Here is a 26,652-nt window from a genome sequence, read left to right on the forward strand (position 1 = left end):
TCAGCTTCAGTCGGTTTTCCCTCATCCAGTCCATTACAGCCCCAAGACAGGCATTCAGAGGAGAGATGCCATCCTTAGTCACTGCTTCAGCCCGAGACATAGAGAAGTATATTTGGGTGTCATCAGCATACTGATAACACCCCGCCCCATGTCTCCGGATGATCTCTCCCAGCGGCTTCATGTAAATGTTGAATAGCATTGGGGACAGAATCGCACCTTGAGGGACCCCCGATTTGAGCTCCCTCTTGGCTGAACAGCTGTCCCCAAGCGACACCATCTGGAACCTGCCTGAAAGGTAGGATCAGAACCACTGCAATGCAGTGCCTCCAATACCCAACTCTCTCAGGCGTTCCAGAAGGATACCGTGGTCAATGGTATCGAAGGCCGCTGAGATGTCCAAGAGCACCAGCAGGGTCACACTTCCCGTCGATGCCCAGATGGAGATCATCGACTAAGGCAACCATGGCAGTCTCAACTCCATATCCCGTCCTGAATCCGGTTTGAAATGGATCCAGAAAATCTGTTTCATCCAAGACTGCTTGTAGATAAGCTTTAGCCTGTTCAATTGGACTTGTTCTGGATTTTCTGCCAATGTTGTTCTATTTACCTTCTCACTTGTTTCATCACTGCCAGATCCCAGGAAAACCAGGGGGCTGGTTTGGTTCTACTCTGTGAAAGGGAACACGCAGGAGAGATTGTATCTACCCTGGCTATTTGCTTAGGAGGGCGCTACCAAAATATAAACCAAGATCTGCAACTGGAGGAAAGGCCACAACTTTATTAAACAACCAGCAATTAAGGTACGGTTGGGCCAAAGCATGAGGTCTGGATCTGGTACATCGTACAACCCCCCAGTTGTTTGATGAACCAAAATGCCTGGTCACGGCCAGGCTTCAGGATGACATCGGGGCTATGGAAATGCCATCTTGCAGGCATGCAACCAGTCGATCACATGTTCTCAATTAAAGTGCTAGTCACCAGGAGGCGCTGCCACGATGTGCCCTCAGCACTCCTGTGTCCCAAAGGACTCCTGATCCAGTGCTATGCAGCCCTGGAAACCATGCCCAACAGATCCATGACCTATGCTGCTGCCCCAAAAGTTGTGACAGGAAAAAAACCACAAATCCTAGGGAGGGAGGGTGGGAGAGCTGAGTTAAAATGGTGCCATGAAAAGATACCACATGGCCACATGGAGGAGGAGCCGGGAGGGAGGAAGCCCCGCCTCCAGGCCAGCCAGCCAATAGTCTGCCCTGGAGGACCAGAGAGAGGGACTTCTAGCCTTCTAGAGCGTACTGCTGGGAAGCGGAAGTCCCCCCTCTTTCCCTCTGGTCATCCAATTGTGGGCCCACACGCCCCAGTAAAATCATGCTGGGGCACAGCAGGGCCCGTGGGAGAGCAGGCGATGGCATGGGACCCTCCCAGAGGCAACGCAGCCTGCCTGGGTGAATCGGGCGGCCATATTTCTCCTCTCTAAAGATCAACCAAAACCTCAGTAGAATCTCCTGTCAAGGCAGCAAAAAGCCATCCAGATCCATAAACCTCCTGGGATGGCCCATCTTAATGAGACCTCCATCCTTGTAGACGTAAGTCTAAACACCAAGATAAGTCTAAATTAAACTACCAAGTCTGAACACAACTAGGTAGTGATTTGTCTATGAAAACAAAACTATTTAATTAATTTTGTTTTATTTATATACCACTATTCCAAAGATCATAGCGGTGAACAGCAAGTAAGCTAATTAGCAAGTAAGCTAATTTGCCCCCAACAGTCTGGGTACTCATTTTAGCGACCTCGGAAGGATGCAAGCCTGAGTCGAGCTTGACAGTTGACAGTTCAACTACTCCCAGATCATCATCATCCTACCCAGCACAGAAAATGAGGCTCAGTGTGTTCCTGGCAAAATGAATAGGGCATGAATCCACATAGTTCTCCGGCCTGCAGCTTTTATATCATACTAAGTAATATTTACATACTTCTAATTCACATTCTTTGGCCTTTTTTGGTTTGGTTTTGCATTTCTCAAGCACAACGTATTCATAACCCATGTAATGATAACTGTCATACATATTTATGTGCAGTTAATATATTTTTTCAAGTAATTGTTTTCCAACAGCATTAATAATACTTTAAAATCAACCAATATCATGCTGACAGGAGGTTAACATTACTGGTGGCAGTGACTGCTTAAAATAAATAAAATAGTTTATAAAGAATTTTCAGCTTGTTTATGTTTATTTTCTATGAGTAACAAGTAATGTTAGCTACTTGATTAAGAATTTACCAGATCTGTTCCTCATCCCAAGGGCCTAGAGTACATCCTAGAAATTACTGGAGCTACAGCAGCATGACTTGGCTGGCATATATGGCAGGCTGCACAGCAATGTGGGTGTAGAAGGAGGGAGTCTTGATCAGAGGGAACATTCATATAGGAAAGTCATTGACCTTTACTTATCAGACTGAGCAATCCTCTAAAGCTTAAAAACTCAAAACGGAAACTGGATTTCAAACCTTTTCTTTGAATATGAAGCTCTGGAGTTTGGTTTTAAATAAAATATTGCTGTATACCTCATTAAGTAATAATTTCATTTTAAATACCAGCTACCACAAACAAAATGCTTACTTATGGTTTCTGAACATTTCTGCCTCATTTTGTATTCACATGTAGCCCATGTTCCTGTCCTTGACAGTACCTGACTATTGAGATAGTTTTCTATAGAAAACAACTGGCTTTTCAACAAGAGACAGCTGGATGCTTCCCTGTCAATAGACTGTATGCTGTTAGCTTTACCTTTTAGTCTAAAGTTTAAGGGGGCTAATCAACATGCAGAACTTGTTCTGGGAGACTGGGTTCAGTATGTTTGATAGCTCACATAAAGTTCATATGAAAACCAGGAAAAAATTTTACCGGTCTGCTGGAATGGAAGACATCAGCTGCAATTGATAGATTTACTGATAGTCCTTGAAACTAACCTCAGCCTTACCAATTGCCACTGGGCTCCATGACATTTCCATTTAGCCATTGTAATTATTTTAATGTTAATTGTCTATTGTGGGGAATAGTATATTGAAGATTGATGCAACATGGTATATAGAAACTAGCCTTAGATGCTGGTCTCAAAATCACCTAACCAGCCAAGAAAATCTATAACTCTCATTTGCACTATTCAGTATAGCCAGTAGTGAAAGATGATGAAAATTGCTATCAACTACCCACATACAACAAAATATATTCTCTCTGGGCACTTTCTACGTCCTTCTGTGTCATACTTTGCTACACTTCCAGCAGAAGCTGCCTACAGAGATACTCTAGAGAACCTTGAACTACCTAGAGAGGTGTCTCTAAGCATTTTCTAGATCCTCCAGTACAAATCTATGATCAACTTCCACTGGAAGTCATTCAATAATGAACATAGAGTTCAGTAATTTCATGTTTCTATGGCAAGTGTATCCTCCATAGATATGGAGGTTGTATTGTATTCAGTAGCATCACTAGGCAGGTGCGAGCTGCACCAGGTGACACCACCAAAGGGAGGGGGTGACACACATTAAGCGCCTCCCACCTCCTTGGTAATGCTACTGGGTGCTGGCACTACATGAAAAGGAGAGAGAAGCCCATTGGTCCCAGCTGCAGAACAAGCAAGCTTTAGCCTGAGGAGTCCTCTCTGTGGCTGTTGCTGGGCAACCTGGAGCAGGGAGGGAGAGGGCCCAGAACCCCCCTGTCCCTGTTCCACATGGCATGTAGGGCAGGGATGGGGGGTGCCAGGCCCTCTCCCTCCCTGCCCTAAATGTCTTTACTTTGGAGTAAAGCTGCACAGAGCAGGGGTGTAGCAGGGAGGGAAGGGCCTCTTTTGACTCTGCCTGAAGTGCTTCCCCTGAAGCCCCCCCCCCCCCCCCCGCAGCACCAGGTGACACACTGGTGTGGGACACTATTGATTGTACTTAAGAACAACGTATTAATTGCATCAAGGCTAAAGATGGCATTTCAATTGATAAACAATTGAAAGTGGTTCTAAGGCAATCACAATTACGTAGTTTGGCCTAAAACATTTTAACTGCTATTATCCATATTACACATTTGAACAACTTCTTGCCCTAGTAACTTCCCTGAATGCAAGATTTCCTGCATGGCAGGGGGCATGACTGGATGGCCCTGGTGGTATCATCCAACTCTATGATTCTACGATTCTAAGAGGTATTAAATTGTGGCAAACCAATTTCCGAATGTAGAGCCACACCTAAAAGGTCCATATAAATAAGGCAAATCAATACATTGGAAGGATTTGCAATAATTTGTGGAAGGTTTTTTTGGTGGGGGAGGAGGGCAATTTGATTACTTACAACCTTGGACCATTTCTGCCCTGCTTTGAGACCCCTGGGTCACTAAATAATATATGAAAAGGAACTGGGAGAATGATTTTACCAGTAGCCACCCTGAGGCATTGGATATTCCCTTTTAGTGGTGAACATTTACCCATCATCCTTAAGAAACCTGATGAAAAGCTTTCATTTTTTCAGAAAGTCCTTTAAAATGGTGCTATAATTTAACTGCTACATTTTGTGTGTTTTTCTCCTCATGTTTTACATACAGTTTTTACTGTATTGGTTTAAATTAGGGATACAAAGAAATTCTATTGGACTTGACAATGTTGACATAAGTAGAATTTTTACACCTCCCAAGACATGTGAGGAAATGACATGCTTGCCTTTAGCATCTATACATTTGTGAGGTTTAACAGGGCATTTCTGAAAACTAAATTGCATATAAAATAACATACATTTTTTAAAAAATACCAACAGCTAAAATATGAGCTACTGGAAAAAAGAAGCATGCATTAGTGAATGGGGAAAATATTACATAAATTAGGTAAATTGTGCAAATAAATGGACACATTAGTTTTTAAAACATATAAAATACAGTGCACTCATTCCATATGCAGGCGCACCATATGTGGCTTCCACTTCACGTGGAAGCTGCGCTGCAATCAAATGAATGGGGCATGTGCTTATGGTGCAAGCACACCACACCACACCAACCCAACCACAAGCCCCATTCTATTGACTGGGGCTTGTGCTTATTCTGAATTTGCCTTACACGGGGGGGGGGGGGAGTGTCTGGAACGGATCCCCCACATAAGGAGAGGCTTCACTATATATATCTGGGTGCAGAAATAAAACATAAAGCATTACAACCCAATATGAATAATAGAATAATAGTATTGTAGAGTTGGAAGAAACCACAAGGGCCATCCAGTCCAACCCCCTGCCATGCAGGAAATCACAATCAACGCATCCCCAACACATGGCCATCCAGCCTCTTTTTAAAAACCTCCAAGGAAGGAGACTACTACACTCTGAGGGAGTGTGTTCCACTGTCAAACAGCTCTTACTGTCAGAAAGTTCCTCCTAATGTTGAGGTGGAATCTCTGTTCCTGGAGCTTGCATCCATTGTTCTGTGTTCTAGTCTCTGGAGCAGCAGAAAACAAGCTTGCTAGTGCTACCTCCTCAATGTGACACCCCTTGAAATACTTAAACAGAACTATCATACCACCCCTTAACCATCTCTTCTCCAGGCTAAACATACCCAGCTCCCTAAGTCTTTCCTCATAAGGCATGGTTTCCATACCCTTCACCATTTTAGTCGCCCTGCTCTGGACATGTTCCAATTTGTCAACATTCTTTTTGAATTGTGGTGCCCAGAACTGGACACAGTATTCTAGGTGACAAAGGCCTAACTGAAATCAAGGTATGCAATATCCACAGCCTTCCCTTCATCTACCAAGCTGGTAATTTTATCAAAAAATTTAGCAAAAAAGAGATCAGATTAGTCTGGTGTTACTTGTTTCCCAGAAACTCATGTTGACTTTTTGTGATTATGGCATTCCCTTCTAAATGTTCACAGGCTGTTTAATAGTCTGCTCTAGAATCTTTCCTTGTATGAAACAAGAAACAAGAAAGGAAAAAATGCAGGTGGAATTGGGTAACTTTGCAAAGTAGAGACTGAGAGATTTTCACCTCTGGTATTAAATGAGTAGATAAAATAACATTAGTGCTATGCAGATGGAATGAGAAGTTGGAACAAGCAAGCTAGTTTTGTGCTCTCTGTTTAAATTCCAGTCACCCTCTACACATGAGGGAGTATATCTGAAGAAATTCCCTGAGATGTATATCCTGGTTTTCCCAAAGTTCTGGATCTCAGGGAGCTCTTCCACTGTACCTCTCCTCTGTACTTTTCAAGTGGACAGAGCATCCAGAATAGTGACTGGGAAGAACTTCTGCACTTATCCTCACTGTCCACCTCACACTTCAGACCTAAACACAACTGTATTATCTGCCAGGGAATTTTAGAGGCTAATTATGTGTAGTTAGTTTCTAAATGTACAAATGGATAGGAGATCTCATATGGATGACAATATATAAATTTGTAAAAGATAAAAACAATTGAAGAATTCAGTAGATTTTTAAAGTATAAGAACTTTTAGCACCAAACCTCTAATTTAGTGACAAATGATCAAAACCCAAAGATGTATGCTCTGTTCCACTGAGTCGTCACATTTTCAAGAACTGTTGTATGTAACCTTTGGCATAACAATGCTCCAGATTATGAAGCAAATATGCATTTCAATTACAGTTGTCTTAAGGTCTTAAAGTTAAGAAGCTGAGGGAAATCTGTAATGAAAATGTTATGATTCCACCTTTATATGCCAGCTGTTCAGTTCAAGTGGGAAATGAGCAACAACAACAACAACAACAAAATACTCCTTTTTGGCAGGCTTATGGTGACCCTGTGTGAAATATTTTGGGAAGAGTTGGCTTGTGGTACAATTCACAAATAACTGATACCAAAACCAGAAATAATCACCACTTTAACTAACACTGATAGGCTCCCTCTGAGGTGCATTTTTGCTGAAAGGCAAATCATGAAGAACAGACTACATTCTCACCTTTATGTAACAATTTACATAAAACATTTTGGAAAGTGTGGGGTTTTGGATGAAACTTGCCTTGCTGCCATTCCTTTGCAGACAAAGCGATGATTACATTGTATTTATCTCAGTCAAACAGCTTTCAGAAACAAAGCCTTCTCTCAAAAAACAAGCTCTACCTTTTAACAAGAAGATGCAAAGGCATTCTGCAATTGAACTCATATAGATTTGGCAACTGTCCATCCCTTTCCCTATTTGTTTATCTAACAAATGAAATGGCACAGGTCGAACATCTGGACCAGTAATTTCTGTAAACATCCTCCTGTCATGAAGTGATGCTTCTTTGTTTGTTTGTTTATTTTTTGACTAATTTATCCAGAATCCATATCAAAGGCATTTTTAATTCACCTCTTTCATAAAGCCAACAAAGTAGAATGTACAAGTATAATCCAAAATGAATATTTATTGCTACAGCTGTTCAAGCACCACCTCCACCACTATTCCTGCCCACCAAGCCTAGATCTTCCACTTGCAAAAATTTAGATAAATTTTGGATATTGGATATATGGCTAAATTATTATTTTTTTTAAATAAGTGACCCAAAGTAACCAAATATTTTTTTCCATTCCTCATTCTACACCATTCTCTAATTCTACTCATTTCACAAAAATCAATCTAGCTTCTACTGGCTTCAATGTTAAGTTGTTTTTAAGAAAATTAAGACTCTTTCCAGGAGTGAATGAACAGCAACACCAAAGTTATGAAAACGGTGATGGTGGCAGTGGCAGCAGGATGGAGGGATAGAGAGCATGCCTGGGAGGCTTTTACAGCTGTCTTTGACTGTATTCACAGTGTAGGAGAAGGGAACATGAGACAGCAGAAGTTTTGATTACAGTCAGAAATGAAGTTTTACTGCTTTAGTTTTCTCATCAAGGGAACAAATTCAGCTGAATCCTCCTTCTCTGTCCATTTTGCTACAGGCTCAATCTATAGATGTTCCTCCAGATGAAAAATCCAAGAAGACTATGGGATTTACAATTGACGTCTTGATCCACTTCAAATCTGCTACAAAAATGTAGGCAATAATATAGAGCTTGCACAAGGAAAATCAAGATACAGATATGATCACAAAGAACAGTATCAAAAGGCCTTGTAGAGTTAATTGAAAGAAAACTACCTTCAGTATCCATAATTTGTAATACTCCATCTCATTTAGGTCAAATTTTAACAAACACTGTCCTAAAAAAAGTGTATCTTTTCAAGCATGTTTAGATTTCTTTTCTTTTTTTAAAATCTATATATTCAATATTGAAATTCTGATGACACATCAAGTTTTAGGAAGGTTTTTGTGCTTGGTATGCTAAAGAGAAAATTTCAGACACTTTGTTCAGTGAACTTTTATCTGTTATTAAATAAATGAAGGAAGGGAGGAGAGGGAGTCCACATTTTTATCCCTTTGCATCTCATCACTTAACATTGGATGATGCACAGCTGAACATCTCATGAAGTGAGGTGATGAGATGCAAGACCTGTTGTAAATTTGAGGACTGTTTTGCACATGTAAGTCATCAATGGTTTAGGAGTCATCAAATGTGAACTATGTTCCCCATGTCTTGGGAAGTAAACATGCTTTAAAACTATTTGGTGTTACATTTTAAAGTTGGTAGAATGCACTATGTGATTCAATACTGCCCTAAAGGTTGGGAGGGAGGGCTGTAGGCCTTGGTTTCAGACAATGAAGTGTACATGAAACCTGGTTAAAAAGTGCTAGGTGAAAAAAGCAAGGATAAACAGTAAAAACACATTTTCTCTCTTTTACTTGGATTGTACATAAAAAGTATTTCTAACAGCTGCAGTGATAATTCCACTGGTACAATTATATTCAAAATTAAAAGCAAACTCTGGCTTATTCACTTTCTCATGTGCTGTTGTCTTTTCTATTTTTCTGTCCTTTTCTTTTTACAGAGATATGAAATAAATGAAATAGACTTGTTGTTCATATGTTTAACATGTGTGATAAATCAAGGGAATGCCAAGTGCACTTGAAGAGCAACAGACTGCACAATATATCCACTTCACAAACCACATATGATGTGTTGTGGCTTTCCCAGATGGAGGGGGGAAAATAGTCTATACTTTCATAATGTTTTAAACTACTGTATAGTGCCTATAATATAGTGAGGTTTTTTTTAATGTATGCATTCAATGTTATGTCAGTTGAAAAGGCAATTTCACTGAAATCAAAATGAAAGGACACAACAATTATACATATATTTCTTGACTGCAGTAAAGACAGAACTTTTTCGCCATGCTTATCCTCCTGACCTCCTATAAAGATCATTAATATGGAACGAGTCCAGCTGACCCCTTGATTGATGGATGCTATTGTTTTTAGATTTGATGTTTTTTTAGGTTTTATGTTTTTATTTTATTGTGGTTTTAATGTTGTTGTAATTTTAACTTTGTGATTTTAACCTTGTTGTGATCCCGCTTTGATCCATGGGGAGAGGCGGGAAGATAGAAATAAAAATTATTATTATTTATTATTTCCTTCTTGAGTGTCTATATTATTTGGGGTGGGAGAGATTTATTTCATGTCTGGTATAATAAAGTTGCCACTAAACATGTTTGCAACACTGATGGACAATGCTGGTATTAAAGTCTTTCACAAAAATAAAACATGTGATCTGCCACTGAAACTAAATGGTGGCAGTTAAAAGGAAGTACTTCTTCTTGTGTATAGTTAGACCGCCACAGGATCTGGCAACATGTATGATTTTAAAGTTACTTGTGGGAATGCTTCTCCCTAAACAATCCGCCCCACACTCTCAGAATAACGGGAAAGAATGTGTTAGAATACCAATCAACTAGGCTTATCTAGACCTCCCAGAGAGCCTTTACAGAAACTGCTCCAAAATTGTGGAATGGTCTTCCGGAAGAGATCCATCTCATTACCTCCTTGGAGGCGTTTAAGAGAGCAGTTAAGAGGGATCTCTTCCGGCGAGCTTATCCACCTGACTTTATGTAAGAAATACCCTCTGACCATTGTATAACTTTGCTGCATTGCCACTTGGTGAAAAGTTAGTTTTTAAGATTAATTGCTATTAATTTTATTGATGTGTTTTATAGGCATTTTAAGTATTGATGTATGTATTTTAGTGGACTGTAATCCCACCTCAATCTGCCTGGGAGAGGTGGAAAAATAAACTATTATTATTATTATAAAGGGAGGTTGGACAAAATTAATAAAAGTTGAGGCCATCCGTGGCTACTAACCAGGTACTAGTCAGTACTGGAAGTAATATGCTTCTGTATCTGTTGCTGGGAATTTCAAGACGGAAGGTACAGCTCCACTCATGTCCTACTGGCAAACTTCTTGTGGACAACTGATTAGCCACTATTTGAACAGGTTGTTAGAGGAAATAGTCATTTGGTGCATCCTACGTTCTTGGGGGGAGGGGCAGAGAATCCACATTTGTCATAGTTTTTTGTGGGTTTTTCAGGCTATGTGGCCATGTTCTAGCAGAGTTTCTTCCTGAGGTTTCAACAGCATCTGTGGCTGGCATCTTCAGAGAAAGATTCACATTCTCTGAAGATGCCAGCCACAGATGCTGGCGAAACCTCAGGAAGAAACTCTGCTAGAACATGGCCACAAAGCCCAGAAAACCCACAAAAAAACTATGGATGCCGGCCATGAAAAGCCTTCGATCCCACATTTGTCAACTTTACGATCATCACTTTTCATCTTTGTTGTTAGAAGAGTGATTTCAGAAGCTTCTTATCAATGTGTGGCTGTAAAAAGTGTGGATGTGATCAAGAATTTTGATCTCATAAAAGCCAATTTAATGTACTAAGTACTGTGTAAGCACAAAGTATTACTTTATATATTCAACAATAAATCCACCTCATGTATAAGTCAAGGGCAAATTTTGGAGCCAAAATCAGAGATTTTCCTATGACCTGTGGATAAGCTGAGACTGCAAGGAGGGCTTTGAGAGGAGCCTGATTAACTTTTCTCTGGTGAATGTCTTTTACTCCTAATTGCTTACTCTCTTTTACAATATTAATTGGTGTATAAGTCGACTCAGTTTTTTGGGGTCAAGATTTTTGGAGGAAATTTTTGTACTTATAAATGAGTATATACACTAAGTACTAGAATCATAGAATCATAGAGTTGGAAGAAACCACAAGGGCCATCCAGTCCAACTCCCTGCCATGCAGGAACTCTCAATCAAAGCATCCTCGACAGATGGCCATCCAGCCTCTGCTTAAAGACCTCTAAGAAAGGAGACTCCACTACACTTACTGTCAGGAAGTTCCTCCTAATTATGAGGTGGAATCTCTTTTCTTGTAGCTTGCATCCATTATTCTGGGTCCTGTTCTCTGGAGCAGCAGAGAACAAGCTTGCTCCCTTCTCAATATGACATCCCTTCAAATATTTAAACAAAGCTATCATATCACCTCTTAACCTTCTCTTCTCCAGGCTAAACATCCCCAGCTCCCTAAGTCGTTCCTCATTGGACATGGTTTCTAGACCTTTCTGGAAGTATGTATGCATGTAAGAAGCCCTGGTGGTGCAGTGGTTAAATGCCTGTACTGAAGCCACTCACTCAAAACCATAAGGTTGCGAGTTCAATACCAGCGAAAGGGCTCAAGCTTGACTCAGGCTTGCATCCTTCTGAGGTCGCTAAAATGAGTACCCAGATTGTTGGGGGCAATTAACTTACAGTTGTAAACCGCTTAGACACTGTTAATTCAGTATGAAGTGGTATATAAATGAAGCTGTTTGTTTGTTTTTGTTTGTGTATTCCTAACACTTAACAAGGAAAAAGCAGCAATGAAATCAAACAATTCAGCTGGGGTGTGCTGGTTTCCATGGACCTTTAAAATAAAAGATTCTGAAAGCTGTATTTTAGCGCAGTACAGACCACCCCTTTCTGTAAGCGCCCAATTTTGGCCTGCAGCATTGCTGTGACAACCCAACTCTTCCTTTGTGATATAATAATAATAATAATAATAATAATAATAATAATAATAATAATAATAATTTTATTTATATACTGCTATTCCATCGATCATAGCGGTGTACAACAGTGTAAAAACAGTGTAAAACCATTTAAAACCATTGAGACCCCAAACCCCATCATATTACACATAAAAATCCATAAAACACTTCAGAAAAGACCACACACAAACAGCAGGCTGTGAAGATGGCAATATCTCACAACACATTGGGAGGGAGATGACCAAAGGGGTTCACGTGGGAAAAGCCTGGCGGAATAAGTACGTCTTCAGATTTTTCTTAACGACTTCAAGGGAGCTAGATGTACGGAGCTCATTCAGGAGAGAGTTCCAGAGTTGCGGGGCACAGATCGAAAAGGCTCTCCGAGAGGTTACATAATGCGCCTCTGGAACTGACAGAAGATGTTTAGCTCCCGATCTAAGAGTGCGGGGCGGATTATATGGGGAGAGGCGGTCCTCCAAGTACCCTGGGCCCAAGCCATTTAGGGCTTTATAGGTGATACAACACCTTGTATTCGGCTCGGAAGTGAATAGGCATCCTTACAATGTCTCTTCCTTTGCATGATGTGTGGGCGCTGCAATGTGTGGGCGCTGCAATGCCCACACATCATGCACAGGCCCCTGTGTGGGAGGGGTGGTGCTGTAATGGCGCCACCCACACATAGTAGGGCTCAGGACTGTGAGGTTGGTGTGCAATCCCAAGCCCTACTATTGCCACCAGGACATGACATCCTGCCAGTGCATATCAGGCCTTTATCTTCCTGAAAAATTATTTGCAGTTGTTTTTATTATTAAATATGTTAATACAGAAGACATGACATAAGCAAAGGTCATCTAGAACAGACCAAAAGCCAGTCTAGTTGAGAATTCTATTTCCAGAAAGCTCAACTGGTTGACTGAGAAAAATCCATCTGTGGAACATAAATACATGCCTTCAAGCAAATGTATTCACAGGTATATTGTCACCAGTACTGTGGATGATATATAGCCATAATGAGAAGCAACTATTAAAAGCAACCCTCCCCTCACCACGTCAAGGTGGCCTAGTTGTGAATTCATTTTACATAGAGACTGTTAACTGTGTGAAGCAGTACTCTTCCTTCTCTGTCCTGAGTCTGCCAACACTGAATGAACTCTGGCTCTAACATGATGACTAAATAGGGAGTACTCTTCTTGTTGGCAAGAGCCCACAAGGGATAAAGTATGCTATATCAGACTTTATCAGGGTAAAATAAATCAGATAAAATGAAATAATTAGTCTGAGTTAATCTGGTCACAGTAAATTATGATCAACTGCCCCCCCCACACATACACATTGCCTCAGATGTTGCTGTCAAATAACCACAGTACAACATGTTTGAAGTAAGGCCACAACTTTATTTGCAAACAATTGGTAGGGTTGGCACAAAGCATAAGGTCAGGATCTGTGCAATCAAACCACCCGATGTAGTCTGATTATCCAAACTGGGCACCCACCCGGTGCTTGGGATGACCTAGGGGCTAAGGAACACAACTTGACCGCAAACCTTGTCTTGCGTTCACCAATTCACAAAGCCCCTAGTCACCGGGAGGCGCTCCTGCGTTCTGGCCCCCGCAATGGCCAAATGCCTGCCCTATTCACCCCCGGGTACCTATTGACTCCCAAACCAGAGCTTCATAGCCTTGGTACCACAACATGCAGATCCTGGCCTATGCTGCCGCCAAGTTGTGACTAAAAACCACCTAACAACAGCGGTGGGCGGGCGGGAGAAGCACCAAGACTTGCTCCCTTCCACAGCTTGGCTCCGCTCTGCTCGAAGCCAAGCAACTGACTGAGGGAAAGGGCCAGCAACACGGCCTTATATAGGCCTAGGCCCCTCCCTCCCTGCATGCTGGGCAGCCTTGGAGGACCGGAAGCCCCGCACCAATGAAACCGTCTCCCAGAGCGTCGCGGAGCGGAAGGGCCGCCCCTTCTGCCCCTGCGCACCAATAGGGAGCCGGGCAAGCCCCAGAGCACTCTGGGGCTTGTAGTCCAGCCGCGTCTAGTGGCAAAACGGTCTGCCCGGCGAGGCAGGCGACTGTTGCTATACACTAAAAAAGCAAGTTAAATTCAGTCTGGTCACAATGACCAGGCTCTTACATTGGAGTGTTGCTCACTCTGAGCAATTCCATGTTCTTCCTTGTTCACCAATTTGAGTGGTTTTCAAGCCCTGGAAAGGGATGCTGCTGCTTACCAATGGATAAAAGGAGGAAGAGGTGAAGCAATTCATTTCAGACCAGTGTGAGTGTCATCAGACAGCACTTCATGATGGAGTGTGCCATCCATTTCCTTCTCCCAGGAGTCCAGTGCACCCACATCATCATGTTTTGAATTGCCTTCCCCTCCTCCCCAGTACGAAGTAGCCAGCAACCCTTTCCATGTTTGACAACTTCTGGGAAGAGGTTTTGGTGATGACTGCAAGGGCAAGAGAATTGTCCACTGTCTGAAGAAAGATATACACACTCATGTTACAAATAGGATTCTGACCAGTAAGTCAGAACAAATCAAGGCATGCTTCTCAACCTATGGTTCTACAGATGATTTGAACTCCAATTCCCAGAGGTCCCAGCCAGCACTGGAAATTGTCAGGGATTCTGGGAGCTGATGACCCAAATTTCTGGAGAACCAAGGCTTAGCAACCACTGGGTTAAGACAAGCCACTTCTCTACTGCTTTAGTCTTGGAAGGGTCAGGAAAGTAATACTGAAAACAATGGACAGCTCTGTGACTCTCCCACCATTCAGCTTCCTTGGGTGATGACAGGTTCTAGTGACACAGGAAGAAAAAAGTCTCCCCATTTACTCCCCCCCCCCACCAAGTATAACTTTATATATTCTAGCATATTCCCTTTTATTTTGCTTCCCCCCCCCCCCTCAGCTTGGGTGCCAGTGCATTTCCCACAAATCCTTTGGGTTTCTGGGTGATTTAATTATTATTTAGAAATATTCTTAGAAATTTTTATGTTGTCTTAAATACCTCTTTGAGAGAAAGGTAGGTTATAAATCCCATAAATAAATAAATAAAGCTTGCAACAAGTATATTGTATATTTCACTTGACCAATAAAAGTATAATTCATGGATTTTTGTTTGTATTTGTTAAATAGCCAACACAGCTGCCCCTGAATGTTTTCTGTATTGTGAGATACCGCATTGTAGCTGCAAAAGGGGAACCATGAAGAGTAGCCTGTGGACTGGGACTTCAACCAGAGTAAAAAAAAAAAAAATCTTCCTCAATTTGGATGGAATTTGCATGTTTTACATCACCAAAATGTTCCTGATGCAAAAACATGGAGATTTCTTGAGGAATCCATTGTTCTCTGCCTACAAAGAGGTCTGTGGCCTCACTGGAATGGAGACAGATTGGATTGCAAAAGAGGGGTCCCTGTTGAGATGCAAATGGACTTTAAATTTCCTGGACTTTGCAAATCTCCCTATTGTCACCTTGCCAGAAGCAGGAGGAGCCTGCCTGCAAAAAATATCTTCCCCCTCACAACATCTTTACAAAGACTGAAACAACATACAGGTGTCTGACTAACATCTCCAATTGTTTTTCTTCTTCTTCTCCTGTTTGGTTTGTAACATCTTGCCTGATGAAGAAGCCCATGGAGCTTCGAAAGCTTGTAACAAGTATATTGTGCATTTCGGTTAGCCAATAAATGTATCACTGATTTTTGTATTTGTTAAATGGCCAACACAGCTACCCCGGCATGTTTTAAATACATAATATTTCATCTGAAGGTTATTAACACATTGTAGAAATGACATATTGTGATGCGTAGATGTTCTAATTAGACCTGTACCCTCCAGGCAATATATTTTCTTGGCTGTATCTGAAACTGTGTACCATTAAAAACCATGTTTGATGGCTCACATTTGAACTAAATAAGGTTAGAATATGAAAATTCTCTAATTTTATTTTTGTTTATATTTCTTTGTTTGTTTCAGAAATGCAGTACATAATTTGCATAAATATTTTTTACACTTTTTTCTTTCTTGGTCTGTCTTTTGGCTCTTTATTGAAAATTTGAATTGGATTTTTGGAAATTTACATTTATATTGGAAATTTCCACTCGATACAGAATATACTGCTGGAAGATGAAGCAAACAATATCTTTTCTTTTTATTCCTCTTTGCTTTCCTACAGACTTTTGTTTCTCATACTAATCTTGTACAACTGAGGATAGGGGGTACTGCTATACTACGTTTAATTTATGGCAACAATTTACCAAAGGATCTAGAAACCAATACATCTGATCCAACATGTTATGGATCTTTAAAGTAACAACCAGCCCAAAATCTGATCTGAAAATCAGCTACTAAGTAAATACTGGCTGAGGAGATCAAATGAATCTGCATATCAGCTTTTCAGAGTGGCACAGCTGTCCATCTCTATCCATGACACATTCATAATTAGCACCTTGCCTTAGGGGAATGTGAATTTCACATAATTCTCTTGCGGCAGTCAGTGACCCGTCCTAAGCAGGGTTGATTGGTGTTATTAGATAACATCTGTGTGAGAACATTTTATTGTGAGCTAAGATGAAATCTTGCTTCCTTCGCCATGGCTGATAACTGCCTTTGTAAGCCTCTTCCTTGACAATATGAAATGTCCACTGGTAGACACCAGGCTATATGTGTTTCTGAAGGCATAAGATAATATTTTCTGTGGTGACAAAACAAACAAGAACTGTTGTAATATTCAAGTTATTTAAGGAAGATAATCCCAGACTTTGTATAGAACTGGGAATAAAGCAATTGATTAATGATCATGTGTTTAGTAACATTGCTGCTGCTTCTACTTCTTTTTGTTCTATGTTGCCTGGGAAATGTTTAGAATGCAAAAAAATATGGTGGACAATAACAGGGTTATGTCATATATTACTTCAATGCCTTTGGAAAGTGATAACCCTAAGAATATAAGCAACCCCTTCAAAACCCTTTCCATTTGTTTATCTTGTGGTTAAAAGTCTGCACAGGCCCAGATCTATGAGTTGAGAAGGACGTCTGAGTTAACCCTAAACAGTGTACCTGAAAAATTTGGTGCCATTGTCGCGAGGGGCTTTTATTGTTCTCTTCTTTTATTGTGGTATCTGCACTTCTATATATAATTATTCAAAAGTTGATATATACTAAAATAAATGTTGGGGATACACCACAAATGCCCCACCTGTGTGTGTGATTTCTCATTTTAGCAATAGGCCAAGGCAATGCTGAAAGCTCAAAATTCCCTATAACAACCCATAAACACTACTGCAGCATCTGTATTCTCCTTTTGTTCCAATCTCTTCTTTCTCATCTAGTACCACTTTACAAATATGGCCATTTCGTAAGCTATTCATTTAAACAGATAGACACAGAGAAGCTAACCAGAGACACTAGGGTTATTGATCACAAATCTTGATGATGGGTTTGGTTTGAAATTTAAACAAATCCACAAATGCTACAAACATTAAATCAGTTCCCAAAATAACAAAGAAAGCATTTAAATTCCATTGTGAAGAAAATGGATGACTGTATGTGATGTACATGAGAAACAGCTGTAACAAATTCATATGTTTTGCCAAAAAACATTGCTGAATTTTAAAAAAGATCCAAAGTAAATTCAAGTCTAGTTATCTACACATGGCCCACATGCTGCATTCTGTTTCCAGTGTCAGAAGAACTGGGACCTCTCACTGTATCCCATTCACAATGAAGCTCGCTGTGGCACCAAAGTCATGATTCAGAGGATTTCCTTTGGAGCAAGTTTTAAGGGTGTTGTAGGAAAGAGAGACAATTGCTGATTCTAGCAGAAACAGATGGACCCAGAGGAAGTACATCACTAGATCTTGGCCTCTGCCTTGAACAAAAAAATGCTGCAACTACTTGAGTATTATTAAATGCATATTAAATTTTGCAAAATGAACATGATCCTTTTCACTTATTCATTGCCCAGGCAATGAAAATATAGCACTCTTGGCAAATCCCACAGGCATGAAGGGCATTTGAACACTATAAATAGAAAATTCATCACTTTAAAGCAATATCCATCTCATAAGGCTGCTTATGAGTGGGACTTGTGTCAAGAGGAGGAAACATAGAAGGCAGAAAATATAATCCATAACATTATTAAACCTTTGTAATGCCAATGCTACTCTTTTATATGTCTAACATCAAAGCACTTCATTTTCTTCATTTCCATTAAATCAAAATTAATCACTTACATGACCAGCATAATTTATATTGGAGATTACTAAAATGACCTTTTCATTAAAATCTGGTTTTATTAATAAAACACATTCTTTCTGTGGCAACACATTAAAGTGTTACTTGACACTGTTGATTGTGGAGTGGGAGTTAATTCTAACAGTGATTCTGCCAAAACCCTTGGCAATAAAACTACCAAACAACAGAAGATATAATTCTGCTCACTTGCACTAAAGAAGATTAGTAGTTTTTCTCTTAAGTGGATGTAGAGATATTTCCTTGTAGTTATGAAAGAGAAACGTTTGCATCATTTGGTCTGGGACTTTTATTTATTTTTTATTTGAAAGATTTGTAATGTGCCTAAAAATAGAAAGAATCACAGCAATAATAATGATAATGATAATAATAATAATAATAATAAAAACAATTATCAGATTAAAATTAGCAATAAAAACTGGACTGTGATATATGTAAGAGCCTAAACAAATTCCTGGCTCAGTTATATGCCAAGATAAACATAAGTGTTTGGTCTCTTAAAGGTAGGTAAATAGGAAGGACCTCTAATGCTCACCTCATAGGATGGACAGAATGGTGTCTGAAAGATGACCTATCAACCCAAACCAATTAGAGTTGTAAATACTACCACCAGCATTTGGAATCTGGCCTAGCAGCAAGTTACTACGCCATGGGTAATAGTATAAACAGGAAGGGATGATGACAGTGGGGGACAAGTACATGATCCAACTGCCTAACACCTACCAGTATCTGAGCAGATTTATGTTCTCCTAGTTGAAGTTTCTGCTCAGTCTTTAGAGGCAGACCAACATGGCAGATGGTACCAGAGCATAAACAACTCCAGAACATGAAACACCAAAGAATCCCCTGCCCCAATTTTGTTGATCCCTAGAACTAGTTTTGATCAAACAATAAATAGAAACCTAGATACTATGGAGAAGGGTTATAGGAAAAAAATGGACATAAAAGTGGGCCAGGGGGCTTTCTCCATCCACTTTTTTTATCACCTTGATGCACCACAGACAACATGGAGCACATCAAGCTATGAAGAGGGAAATAAAAACATATCCACTTTACTTCTTGATGGCTGCCATTACCCACATGTTGTTACGTAAGTGGAAAAAATGTTTGCAACATAAATGACAGGAAGGGATGATGACAGTGGGGGACAAGTGTCTGGAATTCACCACCATTTCAGATAATAAAAGGACCATAGAGATACATTACTCACCAGCTTGATTGGTTGTAATGCTGACTGCAGCAAACTGTCTTGGGAAGATGCTCAAATCAGAGACTCCATTAACAGCGTCTATCTCAAATGTGTAATTTGTATGAGCTAGCAGGTCCACTACAGTCACAGTGGTATTGGTGAGTCCAATCTGACGTGGAAGGAACCTTACATTAGCACCACAGGGTTCACACAGCTTGGTGGTTCCTCCACATTTCTTGCATATAATGTTGAAAGTGACATCTTTCCTGCCCCCAGTGTCCAAAGGCCAGCTCCAGTCTAGGATGACTGATGTTTCATTGATATTAGAAATAACATTTCTAGGAGCAGAAGGTGGTCCTGCAGAGTAAATGTAAAGAAGACAATTATTCTTTATTCTAATTCCAGTAAGGCAAATAAGCCATCCAAATAAGCATTTGACAAAGGTGGGAGCCATTTACTTTTATTACTCAAAGACAGATAGGCATATTAAAGTACACACAGGCTGCCAGTGCAAAGCAATCATCTTCAGGCTATTACGGTTTTTACAGAAACATCTAAAATAGTTTGCTATTGAGCGTAAAAGCTCTCATGAGGCATTTGATTTCAAAAAGAATAGAAATGGAAAGAATATTCAAAACATTAAAAAATGTCAGGAAGCCCCAAAGAGGAGAATCTGGGACTAATGAGAATCTCCATAGTTAAAGGCTTATTCTGCATAAAAGTTGTACACTATTTCCCAGATAATATAGGAATTTCTGTGAAAGAAGCATCATTTTATGCACAGAAAACTGCATGTGAATTTTGTGCAGAATTAGTCCCCAACTATACCATTTTCTGCACAGAAAACAGCATTTTCTATGTATTTTCTGTACAGAAAATGCTGTTGTCTGTATGCAAAAATACCACATGATTTATCTATTTCTTTGTGCACAGTAAGTCTTGAAATGCAAATAGTCTTTCAAAGAGTTTTTGAGGATCTTCTTGCAGTGGGCAGAAAATTGCTAAAATCACTCATTGCTTCATTCAAGAACAAATTTAGAAGAAAATTACATCCCTAAAAAGACTAGTATTGGTTTTAGAAATTTCAGTATCTATTACTCACTCTATTTGACAAAAAACAGCAGGGGAGAAGAAGGGACAAAGTACAGTATGTAAAAACTATGCCATGTGCTTTATTATAGATAAAATACAAAGCAGATGAAATGCAGATACAAAGAAAAAGCAGATCCTGAAGAATAGTTTTCGAGATGAAGAACCAAAGTTGACTTATTCGTTGAGATAAAACTGTGCTGTCCAGGTATTCCTGAATGGGAATTTGACCCACAGTTTAGGAAGCTAATTCAGTTTATCTGTTTTCCAAAAGAAGGCTTTATCACACCAGCCTCTTTCTTGCTGCAATCATGAAGGGAAAATAGAAATGGCAACATACCGCTTTTATAGCAGCTTTTACCACATGGATTTCTTTTGCAAGACTGGGGACTTCTGCCTCAAGGGTGCTCCCTTCCCATCCTCTCCCTTAACTCTGCCCTTCACCTTCCTTCCCTCCCCATATGCCGTTGTTGTTGTTGTTGTTGTTTATTTTTAACTTCTGTCTTGCAGTTTTGGAGCTCTGCAGCCCCGATTTAATGTTTTAAAGTTATTTTAAAGAAATCTTGAGGCTGCAGAGCTCTGCAATTGTGAGAAAAAAGAGCATTTTTAAAAAAAAATAGTGAGGTGAGAGGGGAAGGGGGAAGGAAGGGACAGTGGCATCATGTAGCTGCCAATAATGCAACTGCCCTGGGAATGGGTATCCACACTGGGGCATTGCAGATCATTCATGGGTTTCCTCTGTGAATGAAAAGAGATGCCTGGGGGATGGGGCAGCTATGGGAGGGAAGTGGTGTCATGTGATTGGTGTTGCTGATGCAACTTCTCTCCCATGGGAATCATAGTTTAAAAGTGGCGTGATAAAACCCATAAATTCCTGGGACAAAAACTTTATTACTAACATTTAGTAGCTGTAGATGTAAGAGTAAGATGTAAGAGGTGGTGGGTGGTGTATAATATGATTAATGTCAATGGCACATGCAAAGTAACATAAGCTAACAAACAGAAAACTGGCTTCAGGAAGATTACACTATAATGCAGGAGTGGGCAACTGCAGTGGAGTCAGAGGATGCATTAAGGAATCTAGAACTATTCAGGGGCTACACAATTTAAAATAATAAAAAACAATTTTAAAATTATTTTAAAAACCAGCCATTTATAGAATAATTAATTTTAAGTCAGGATTGGAGAGAGGAAGGATGGGTGTGGGTGTGTTTGAAAGCAAAGGATGAGACTTCAACTGGGAACTGGAGTGAGTGAAGTAGGTAGAAGGAAGGGGTGGGTGTATCTGCAAGGAGGCCTTAAGCCAGGACTGAAGTGATGTGAATGGAAGTAGGAGGAGAACATTTGTGAGCCATGAGATTTTAAATTGCCACTGGAGTGAGTTAAGGAGATGGAAGGAGGAGATGGGAGTATTTTCAAGCAAGGGATGGGATTTTAAGCTGGTGCGGGAGTGAGCTAGGGTGATGAAAGGAAGGAAGAGCATTTGATTGCTGCAGTAAGTTGAAACTTGTCTGTGCTAAGGTACAGCAAGTATTATTAGAGGTTTAAACTGTTGAAGTTTCTGCACTTTGCCATGAGGACTCCAGGGACATGGGGAGCCTGCACTTTGGGATTTGGCAGGCTTCATGGGCCTATGGGCTTCACTTTGCCTACCCTTGCTATAATGATATAAAGCCATCTGTTTATGTAGCCATTATTATGTGCAAGTCCTTTGGTTTGAGACTCTCAATGGATTCCACACATACAAAAGAGACTGAAACACAAGCATAGTTTATGGTCAACATGAGGTCACTCACTTGTACAAGCCATAGATGGAGGATCTCTATCAGAACGGAAGTAATTCTTTTCACACTTGCAGTTTGTAGAACCTTCCACATTTGTCGAACTATGAGGCGGGCATTTGGCACACTTGACATTTCCAGCAGATGCTTTGTAAAAACCTGGTCGGCAAGCTGTAAAAGAATGGAAATTACTTACAATCTCTCTGATTAACAAGGTTCTGTCATTGTTTGCTGATGATATGTAAAGGTCATGGGCAGAATGTGCAGCAATATTTCTCTCTGTGGACTCAATTTTGGAATAATCTCTGAGCTGAAGGAATTCATCTTTTTTTGAAGCATATGGAAAATTCAAAATCCATATGGACTAAATGTGCTGGGAAGAAATGGCACTTTTTTCTTGCTCTTTGTAACTAGATGAGGACTCCAATTGCTCACTCGTGTGCAGCAATGATGCACACGCAGCACAGCGATTTTTAGACACTGTGCCGTGCTTGCATCATCATGGCGGCCCCCATGTAGATGGGGCCGAGCCATGATGGCACTGCCGACATGCGTTAGGGCTCAGGAGCATACAGTCGCTTGCACTCCCGAGCCCTAAAATCAGACCCAGACCACCACTTTCCAGCAGTCCGTACCGCGCCTTTGATCCTACAGAAGGGCTCCACGGTCCACTCAATCTTCCATCCTTTCATAGATTGGTAAAATGAGTAGGTTGGTAAAATGAGTACCAAGATTGTTGGGGGCAATTGGCTTACACATTGTGAATCGCTTAGGAAGTGCTTGTACACTGTTGATAAGCAGTATGGAAATGTACTTGCTTTTGCTCTTGCTATGCTGTTGATAAAGCAACAAGAAATAGCCATTTTTCTTTCTCCCTGACTCCTCTTAAAAATAAAAACGAACATTCTAGTCTAATAACAATGAGTTGAAGCAGACAGTCTGGAAGACAGGCTAGACCGCAGCGACCACATGGAATGCTTCCAAAGCAGGCCACTGCCGCAGTCCCAAACGGGCCGCAGGCAGGAGCCAGCTTTTTCCAGCTTGGAGTGGCCTTGGAGTGGCTTCTGGGTGCTTTGGGGGCATGTTTCATACTCCCAAAGTGGTCAGAAGCCATCTGATTTGGCCCATGCATTTTAGGCCAACGAGAGACTTAACTCTCACCAGCTAAGGCACTCCCACAAGTTCCTTTGCAGCTCTCTGGGGGGGAAATAACATCTATCTTTCAAGGCTGCTTAATCCTCATAGCATGAATACGTTTTTCAAAGGTCATGTTGTATCCCCTGCCCTAGCTAGGTCTTTCCTTGTGAATCCTATACAAGGGTTTTCCTTTTCTGTCACTTCAATGCTTGACCTGAATCTTATTGGTACTCCCAAACTAAAACAGAAAGTAACACTTTTACAGTGTTTCAGGAGTACTGGTTTATGTATTTATTTTGCTTCCTATCTGAATGAACACATCTCACCACTCTGCTTGGATCACAGGCTACAAGTGCTCTCACCTACATCTAACTGAAAGAACTCTAAAGCTGTATCCACAAAATACAACTATAAAAAACTACAACACTGTGACACTGGCAGAATGCCATTTTATTAAATTGTGGGATCTGTAGTTGCTTAGGATTCTCTAGTGAAAATTCTAAAAATTATCAAAAACACTTGGCAGTCTTGATTACCAAGCAGAGAATGGAATTAACACATGTAATATAACAACAAAACCTGTGAGATACAACTGTTTTCTGGATGAATGTGTATGTGTCTTCAAGTTGCCTGTCAACCTATGGTAACCCCAGATATGTAAGCTTATAGCATGGCACTTGCAGGAACAAGAACGGAACAGCATGGAACAGAACGGTGGGAGAATGGGTGTCCACAAGCCATTCCCCAGCTATTCCTGGCAGCCAATTTTGAAGGATGGTTTTTCTATTCTATGGGAATACAACAGAGGCATGCAGGAAAGCCTTATACTGCCTAATACTGTTCTTTTAATATTGTGAGCCACTCTGAGTCCCAGTTCTGGGAAAAGAATGGGATACAAATAATAATAATAATAATAATAATAATAATAATAATAATAATAATAATGTCCCATTACTTTAATAGCAAAGGGAAGAGAGGGTGTGAAAAGTGTGTTGCAAGTAGCTTTGAGAACTCTTTTGAGTACTGGAAAATGTGACAGATTTTGTTTTATTATGAACATATACATACAAGCTTGAATAAATGTAAAGAGGAATAAAATTAAGGAGACTGAGCATCCCACAGAACTTACATAATGAAGATGAGACAAAGAGAAGTAGTAAGCAACATCACACGAAAAAGCCAGATTAGCCTGTTTATGGTCTTCTGAGACTGAAAGTTTACAGTGCCATTGTGTTTTCTGCATGGCTCATCTACAATGCTGTGCAGATACCAGTCATGAGGGAAATGAGCTAGTTACAACCCTGCTGTCCCAGCATGTCCTGGTGAGAGGATTCTGATTTGTCTCTCCCCCTAAGGCTATTTTGCACTTCTACTATTTTTGCATGTCAAGTGAATTTAAGATTATCCAGTGCTATCGCCTTCAGGTAAAAATAAAATAATGGAGGTAATTATACTGTCAATTAAAACCTGAAAAGTGGCCAGCACAAAAAGGTGGTCACACCAGCTTTATTTCTTTGACATAAAATGTGCTGGAGAAAAGAGCAGCAACCTATATACCAAATAATGGGCCTGAACAGACAGGCCAAAAGAAAGCTGTTTCAGGTCACTTTGGAGGTATGCTGTTTAAACGCTGCATGCGTTCTAAGAGGCTAGAAACCACAACGAAGCCATGCTCCAGCCCTAAGGACTGGAGAACAGCTTTGGTGCAGCTTCTGGCTTCTTAAGATGTGTGTGTCATTTAAATAGCATACTTCCAAAGTGACCCCGAAGCAGCTTTATTTTGGCCTGTCTGTTCGGGCCCAATATTTCCTTTCAGAAGCAAGGACAACAGATTTTATTTTGTCATTTAGCAAACTGTTTGTTGTTCAACTTGCTCAGATGAAGAAAACTGTGGGTTTCAGAGAAGAGACAGAAACATTGTGATAATGTTGTTTCATGTTACTAATAAAAAGGAGATAGGAACATTTTTATCCCTCATATGTAGGTGCATAGATGTAGCTGGTGGCCCTGGTGGCGCAGTGGTTAAATGCCTGTACTGCAGCCATTCACTCAAAACCACAAGGTTGCGAGTTCAAGACCAGCAAAAGGGCCCAAGCTCGACTCAGGCTTGCATCCTTCCGAGGTTGCTAAACTGAGTACCCAGACTGTTGGGGGCAAATTAGCTTATTTGCTAATTAGCTTACTTGCTGTTCACTGCTATGATCTTTGGAATAGCGGTATATAAATAAAACAAATTATTATTATTATTAAATTATTATTAATTATTAATTAGCTCATACTATTGTAGTGTTGAAAATAGAAAGTGAAGCAACAGTAGCAGAGGGGTATGTGTTTGTAAATCATGATGGGTCTTCAGCTGTTGTTGGTATTCAAGTCCCAGCAACCCAAGCCAGGAAACTAGTGAGGAATGCTGGGAACTGCAGACCAACAATAACTAAAGTGACACATGATTCATACTTCTACTGTAATCCTATACCTAAAACTGTATCTCTCAGAATATCACAGGCAGTAACACTCCCTGGTATAATATATGATAAAATTCTCTTGCACAACATGAGTGGAATTTATTGGCAAAAATATTGCTGTCACTACAGTCCCATGCACTTTTGGCTACACATATATGCTCTCAAGCATGTTACACAATACAGATAAGCTTTCTCTCACACACATACACACACACAGAGGGGGAGAGAGAGCAGCCCCAAGCTATATTTTGATTGCAGCTCCTGCCTTTGAAAAAGTGCAATCTTCTAGTACCCTGGAAATGTTACAAGCAATTTAAAATATACAAGAAATGCTAAAATAACCCTGTAAATCAAATGCAGATACAACTTCAGCCTTCACTGAATGCTAAAGTATTCATGTACCACTGTAAGGAAGGTTATGGCATTTATACCACTTATGTTTCCCTTCTCTCTCTGAAGCTGGTTCATAAACAAGCTATTATAAAAGATAGTTTATAATCGACATGTGCTATCTGTTAAGATACAAATAAGCTAGGTTCATCTAGTTCTCAGTGAAATACATGGGACTTCAGTCAGTCATTTTGAACTTTTTATACTGACTTCTGTGACTAATTTCAATGAACATTTGGATCTGAATCCAGCGTTATGTTTAATTTTTAGTTGAAATAATAAAAATAATAATAAGTTTTATTTATAAACCGCTATTCCACGTTGATAATAGCGGTGTACAGATAAGAACTGCAATGACAAATACAAAATACAGGGTAAAAATTGCAATACATAAATAAAACTTCAGTAAAAACAT

General features: G+C 40.2%; 1 protein-coding gene across 2 annotated transcripts in view; it reads right to left on the reverse strand.

Annotated features, from left to right (window-relative positions):
• Positions 1–26,652, reverse strand: part of LOC149319743 (ephrin type-A receptor 3) — a 279,988-nt gene that overhangs the window by 72,107 nt on the left and 181,229 nt on the right. For both annotated transcript variants that reach the window (XM_089512286.1, XM_089512287.1), the window contains exons 4-5: positions 22,261–22,416; positions 19,397–19,732 (exon numbers count right to left, since the gene is read on the reverse strand). In XM_089512286.1, coding sequence (XP_089368412.1) covers positions 19,397–19,732; positions 22,261–22,416 — 492 coding nt within the window. The remainder of the gene's footprint in view (positions 1–19,396; positions 19,733–22,260; positions 22,417–26,652) is intronic.

This window comes from Sceloporus occidentalis, unplaced genomic scaffold, assembly GCF_023333645.1.
Source record: "Sceloporus occidentalis isolate IW3139 unplaced genomic scaffold, rSceOcc1.0.p SCAF_2, whole genome shotgun sequence".
NCBI classification, from domain to species: Eukaryota; Metazoa; Chordata; class Lepidosauria; order Squamata; family Phrynosomatidae; genus Sceloporus; species Sceloporus occidentalis.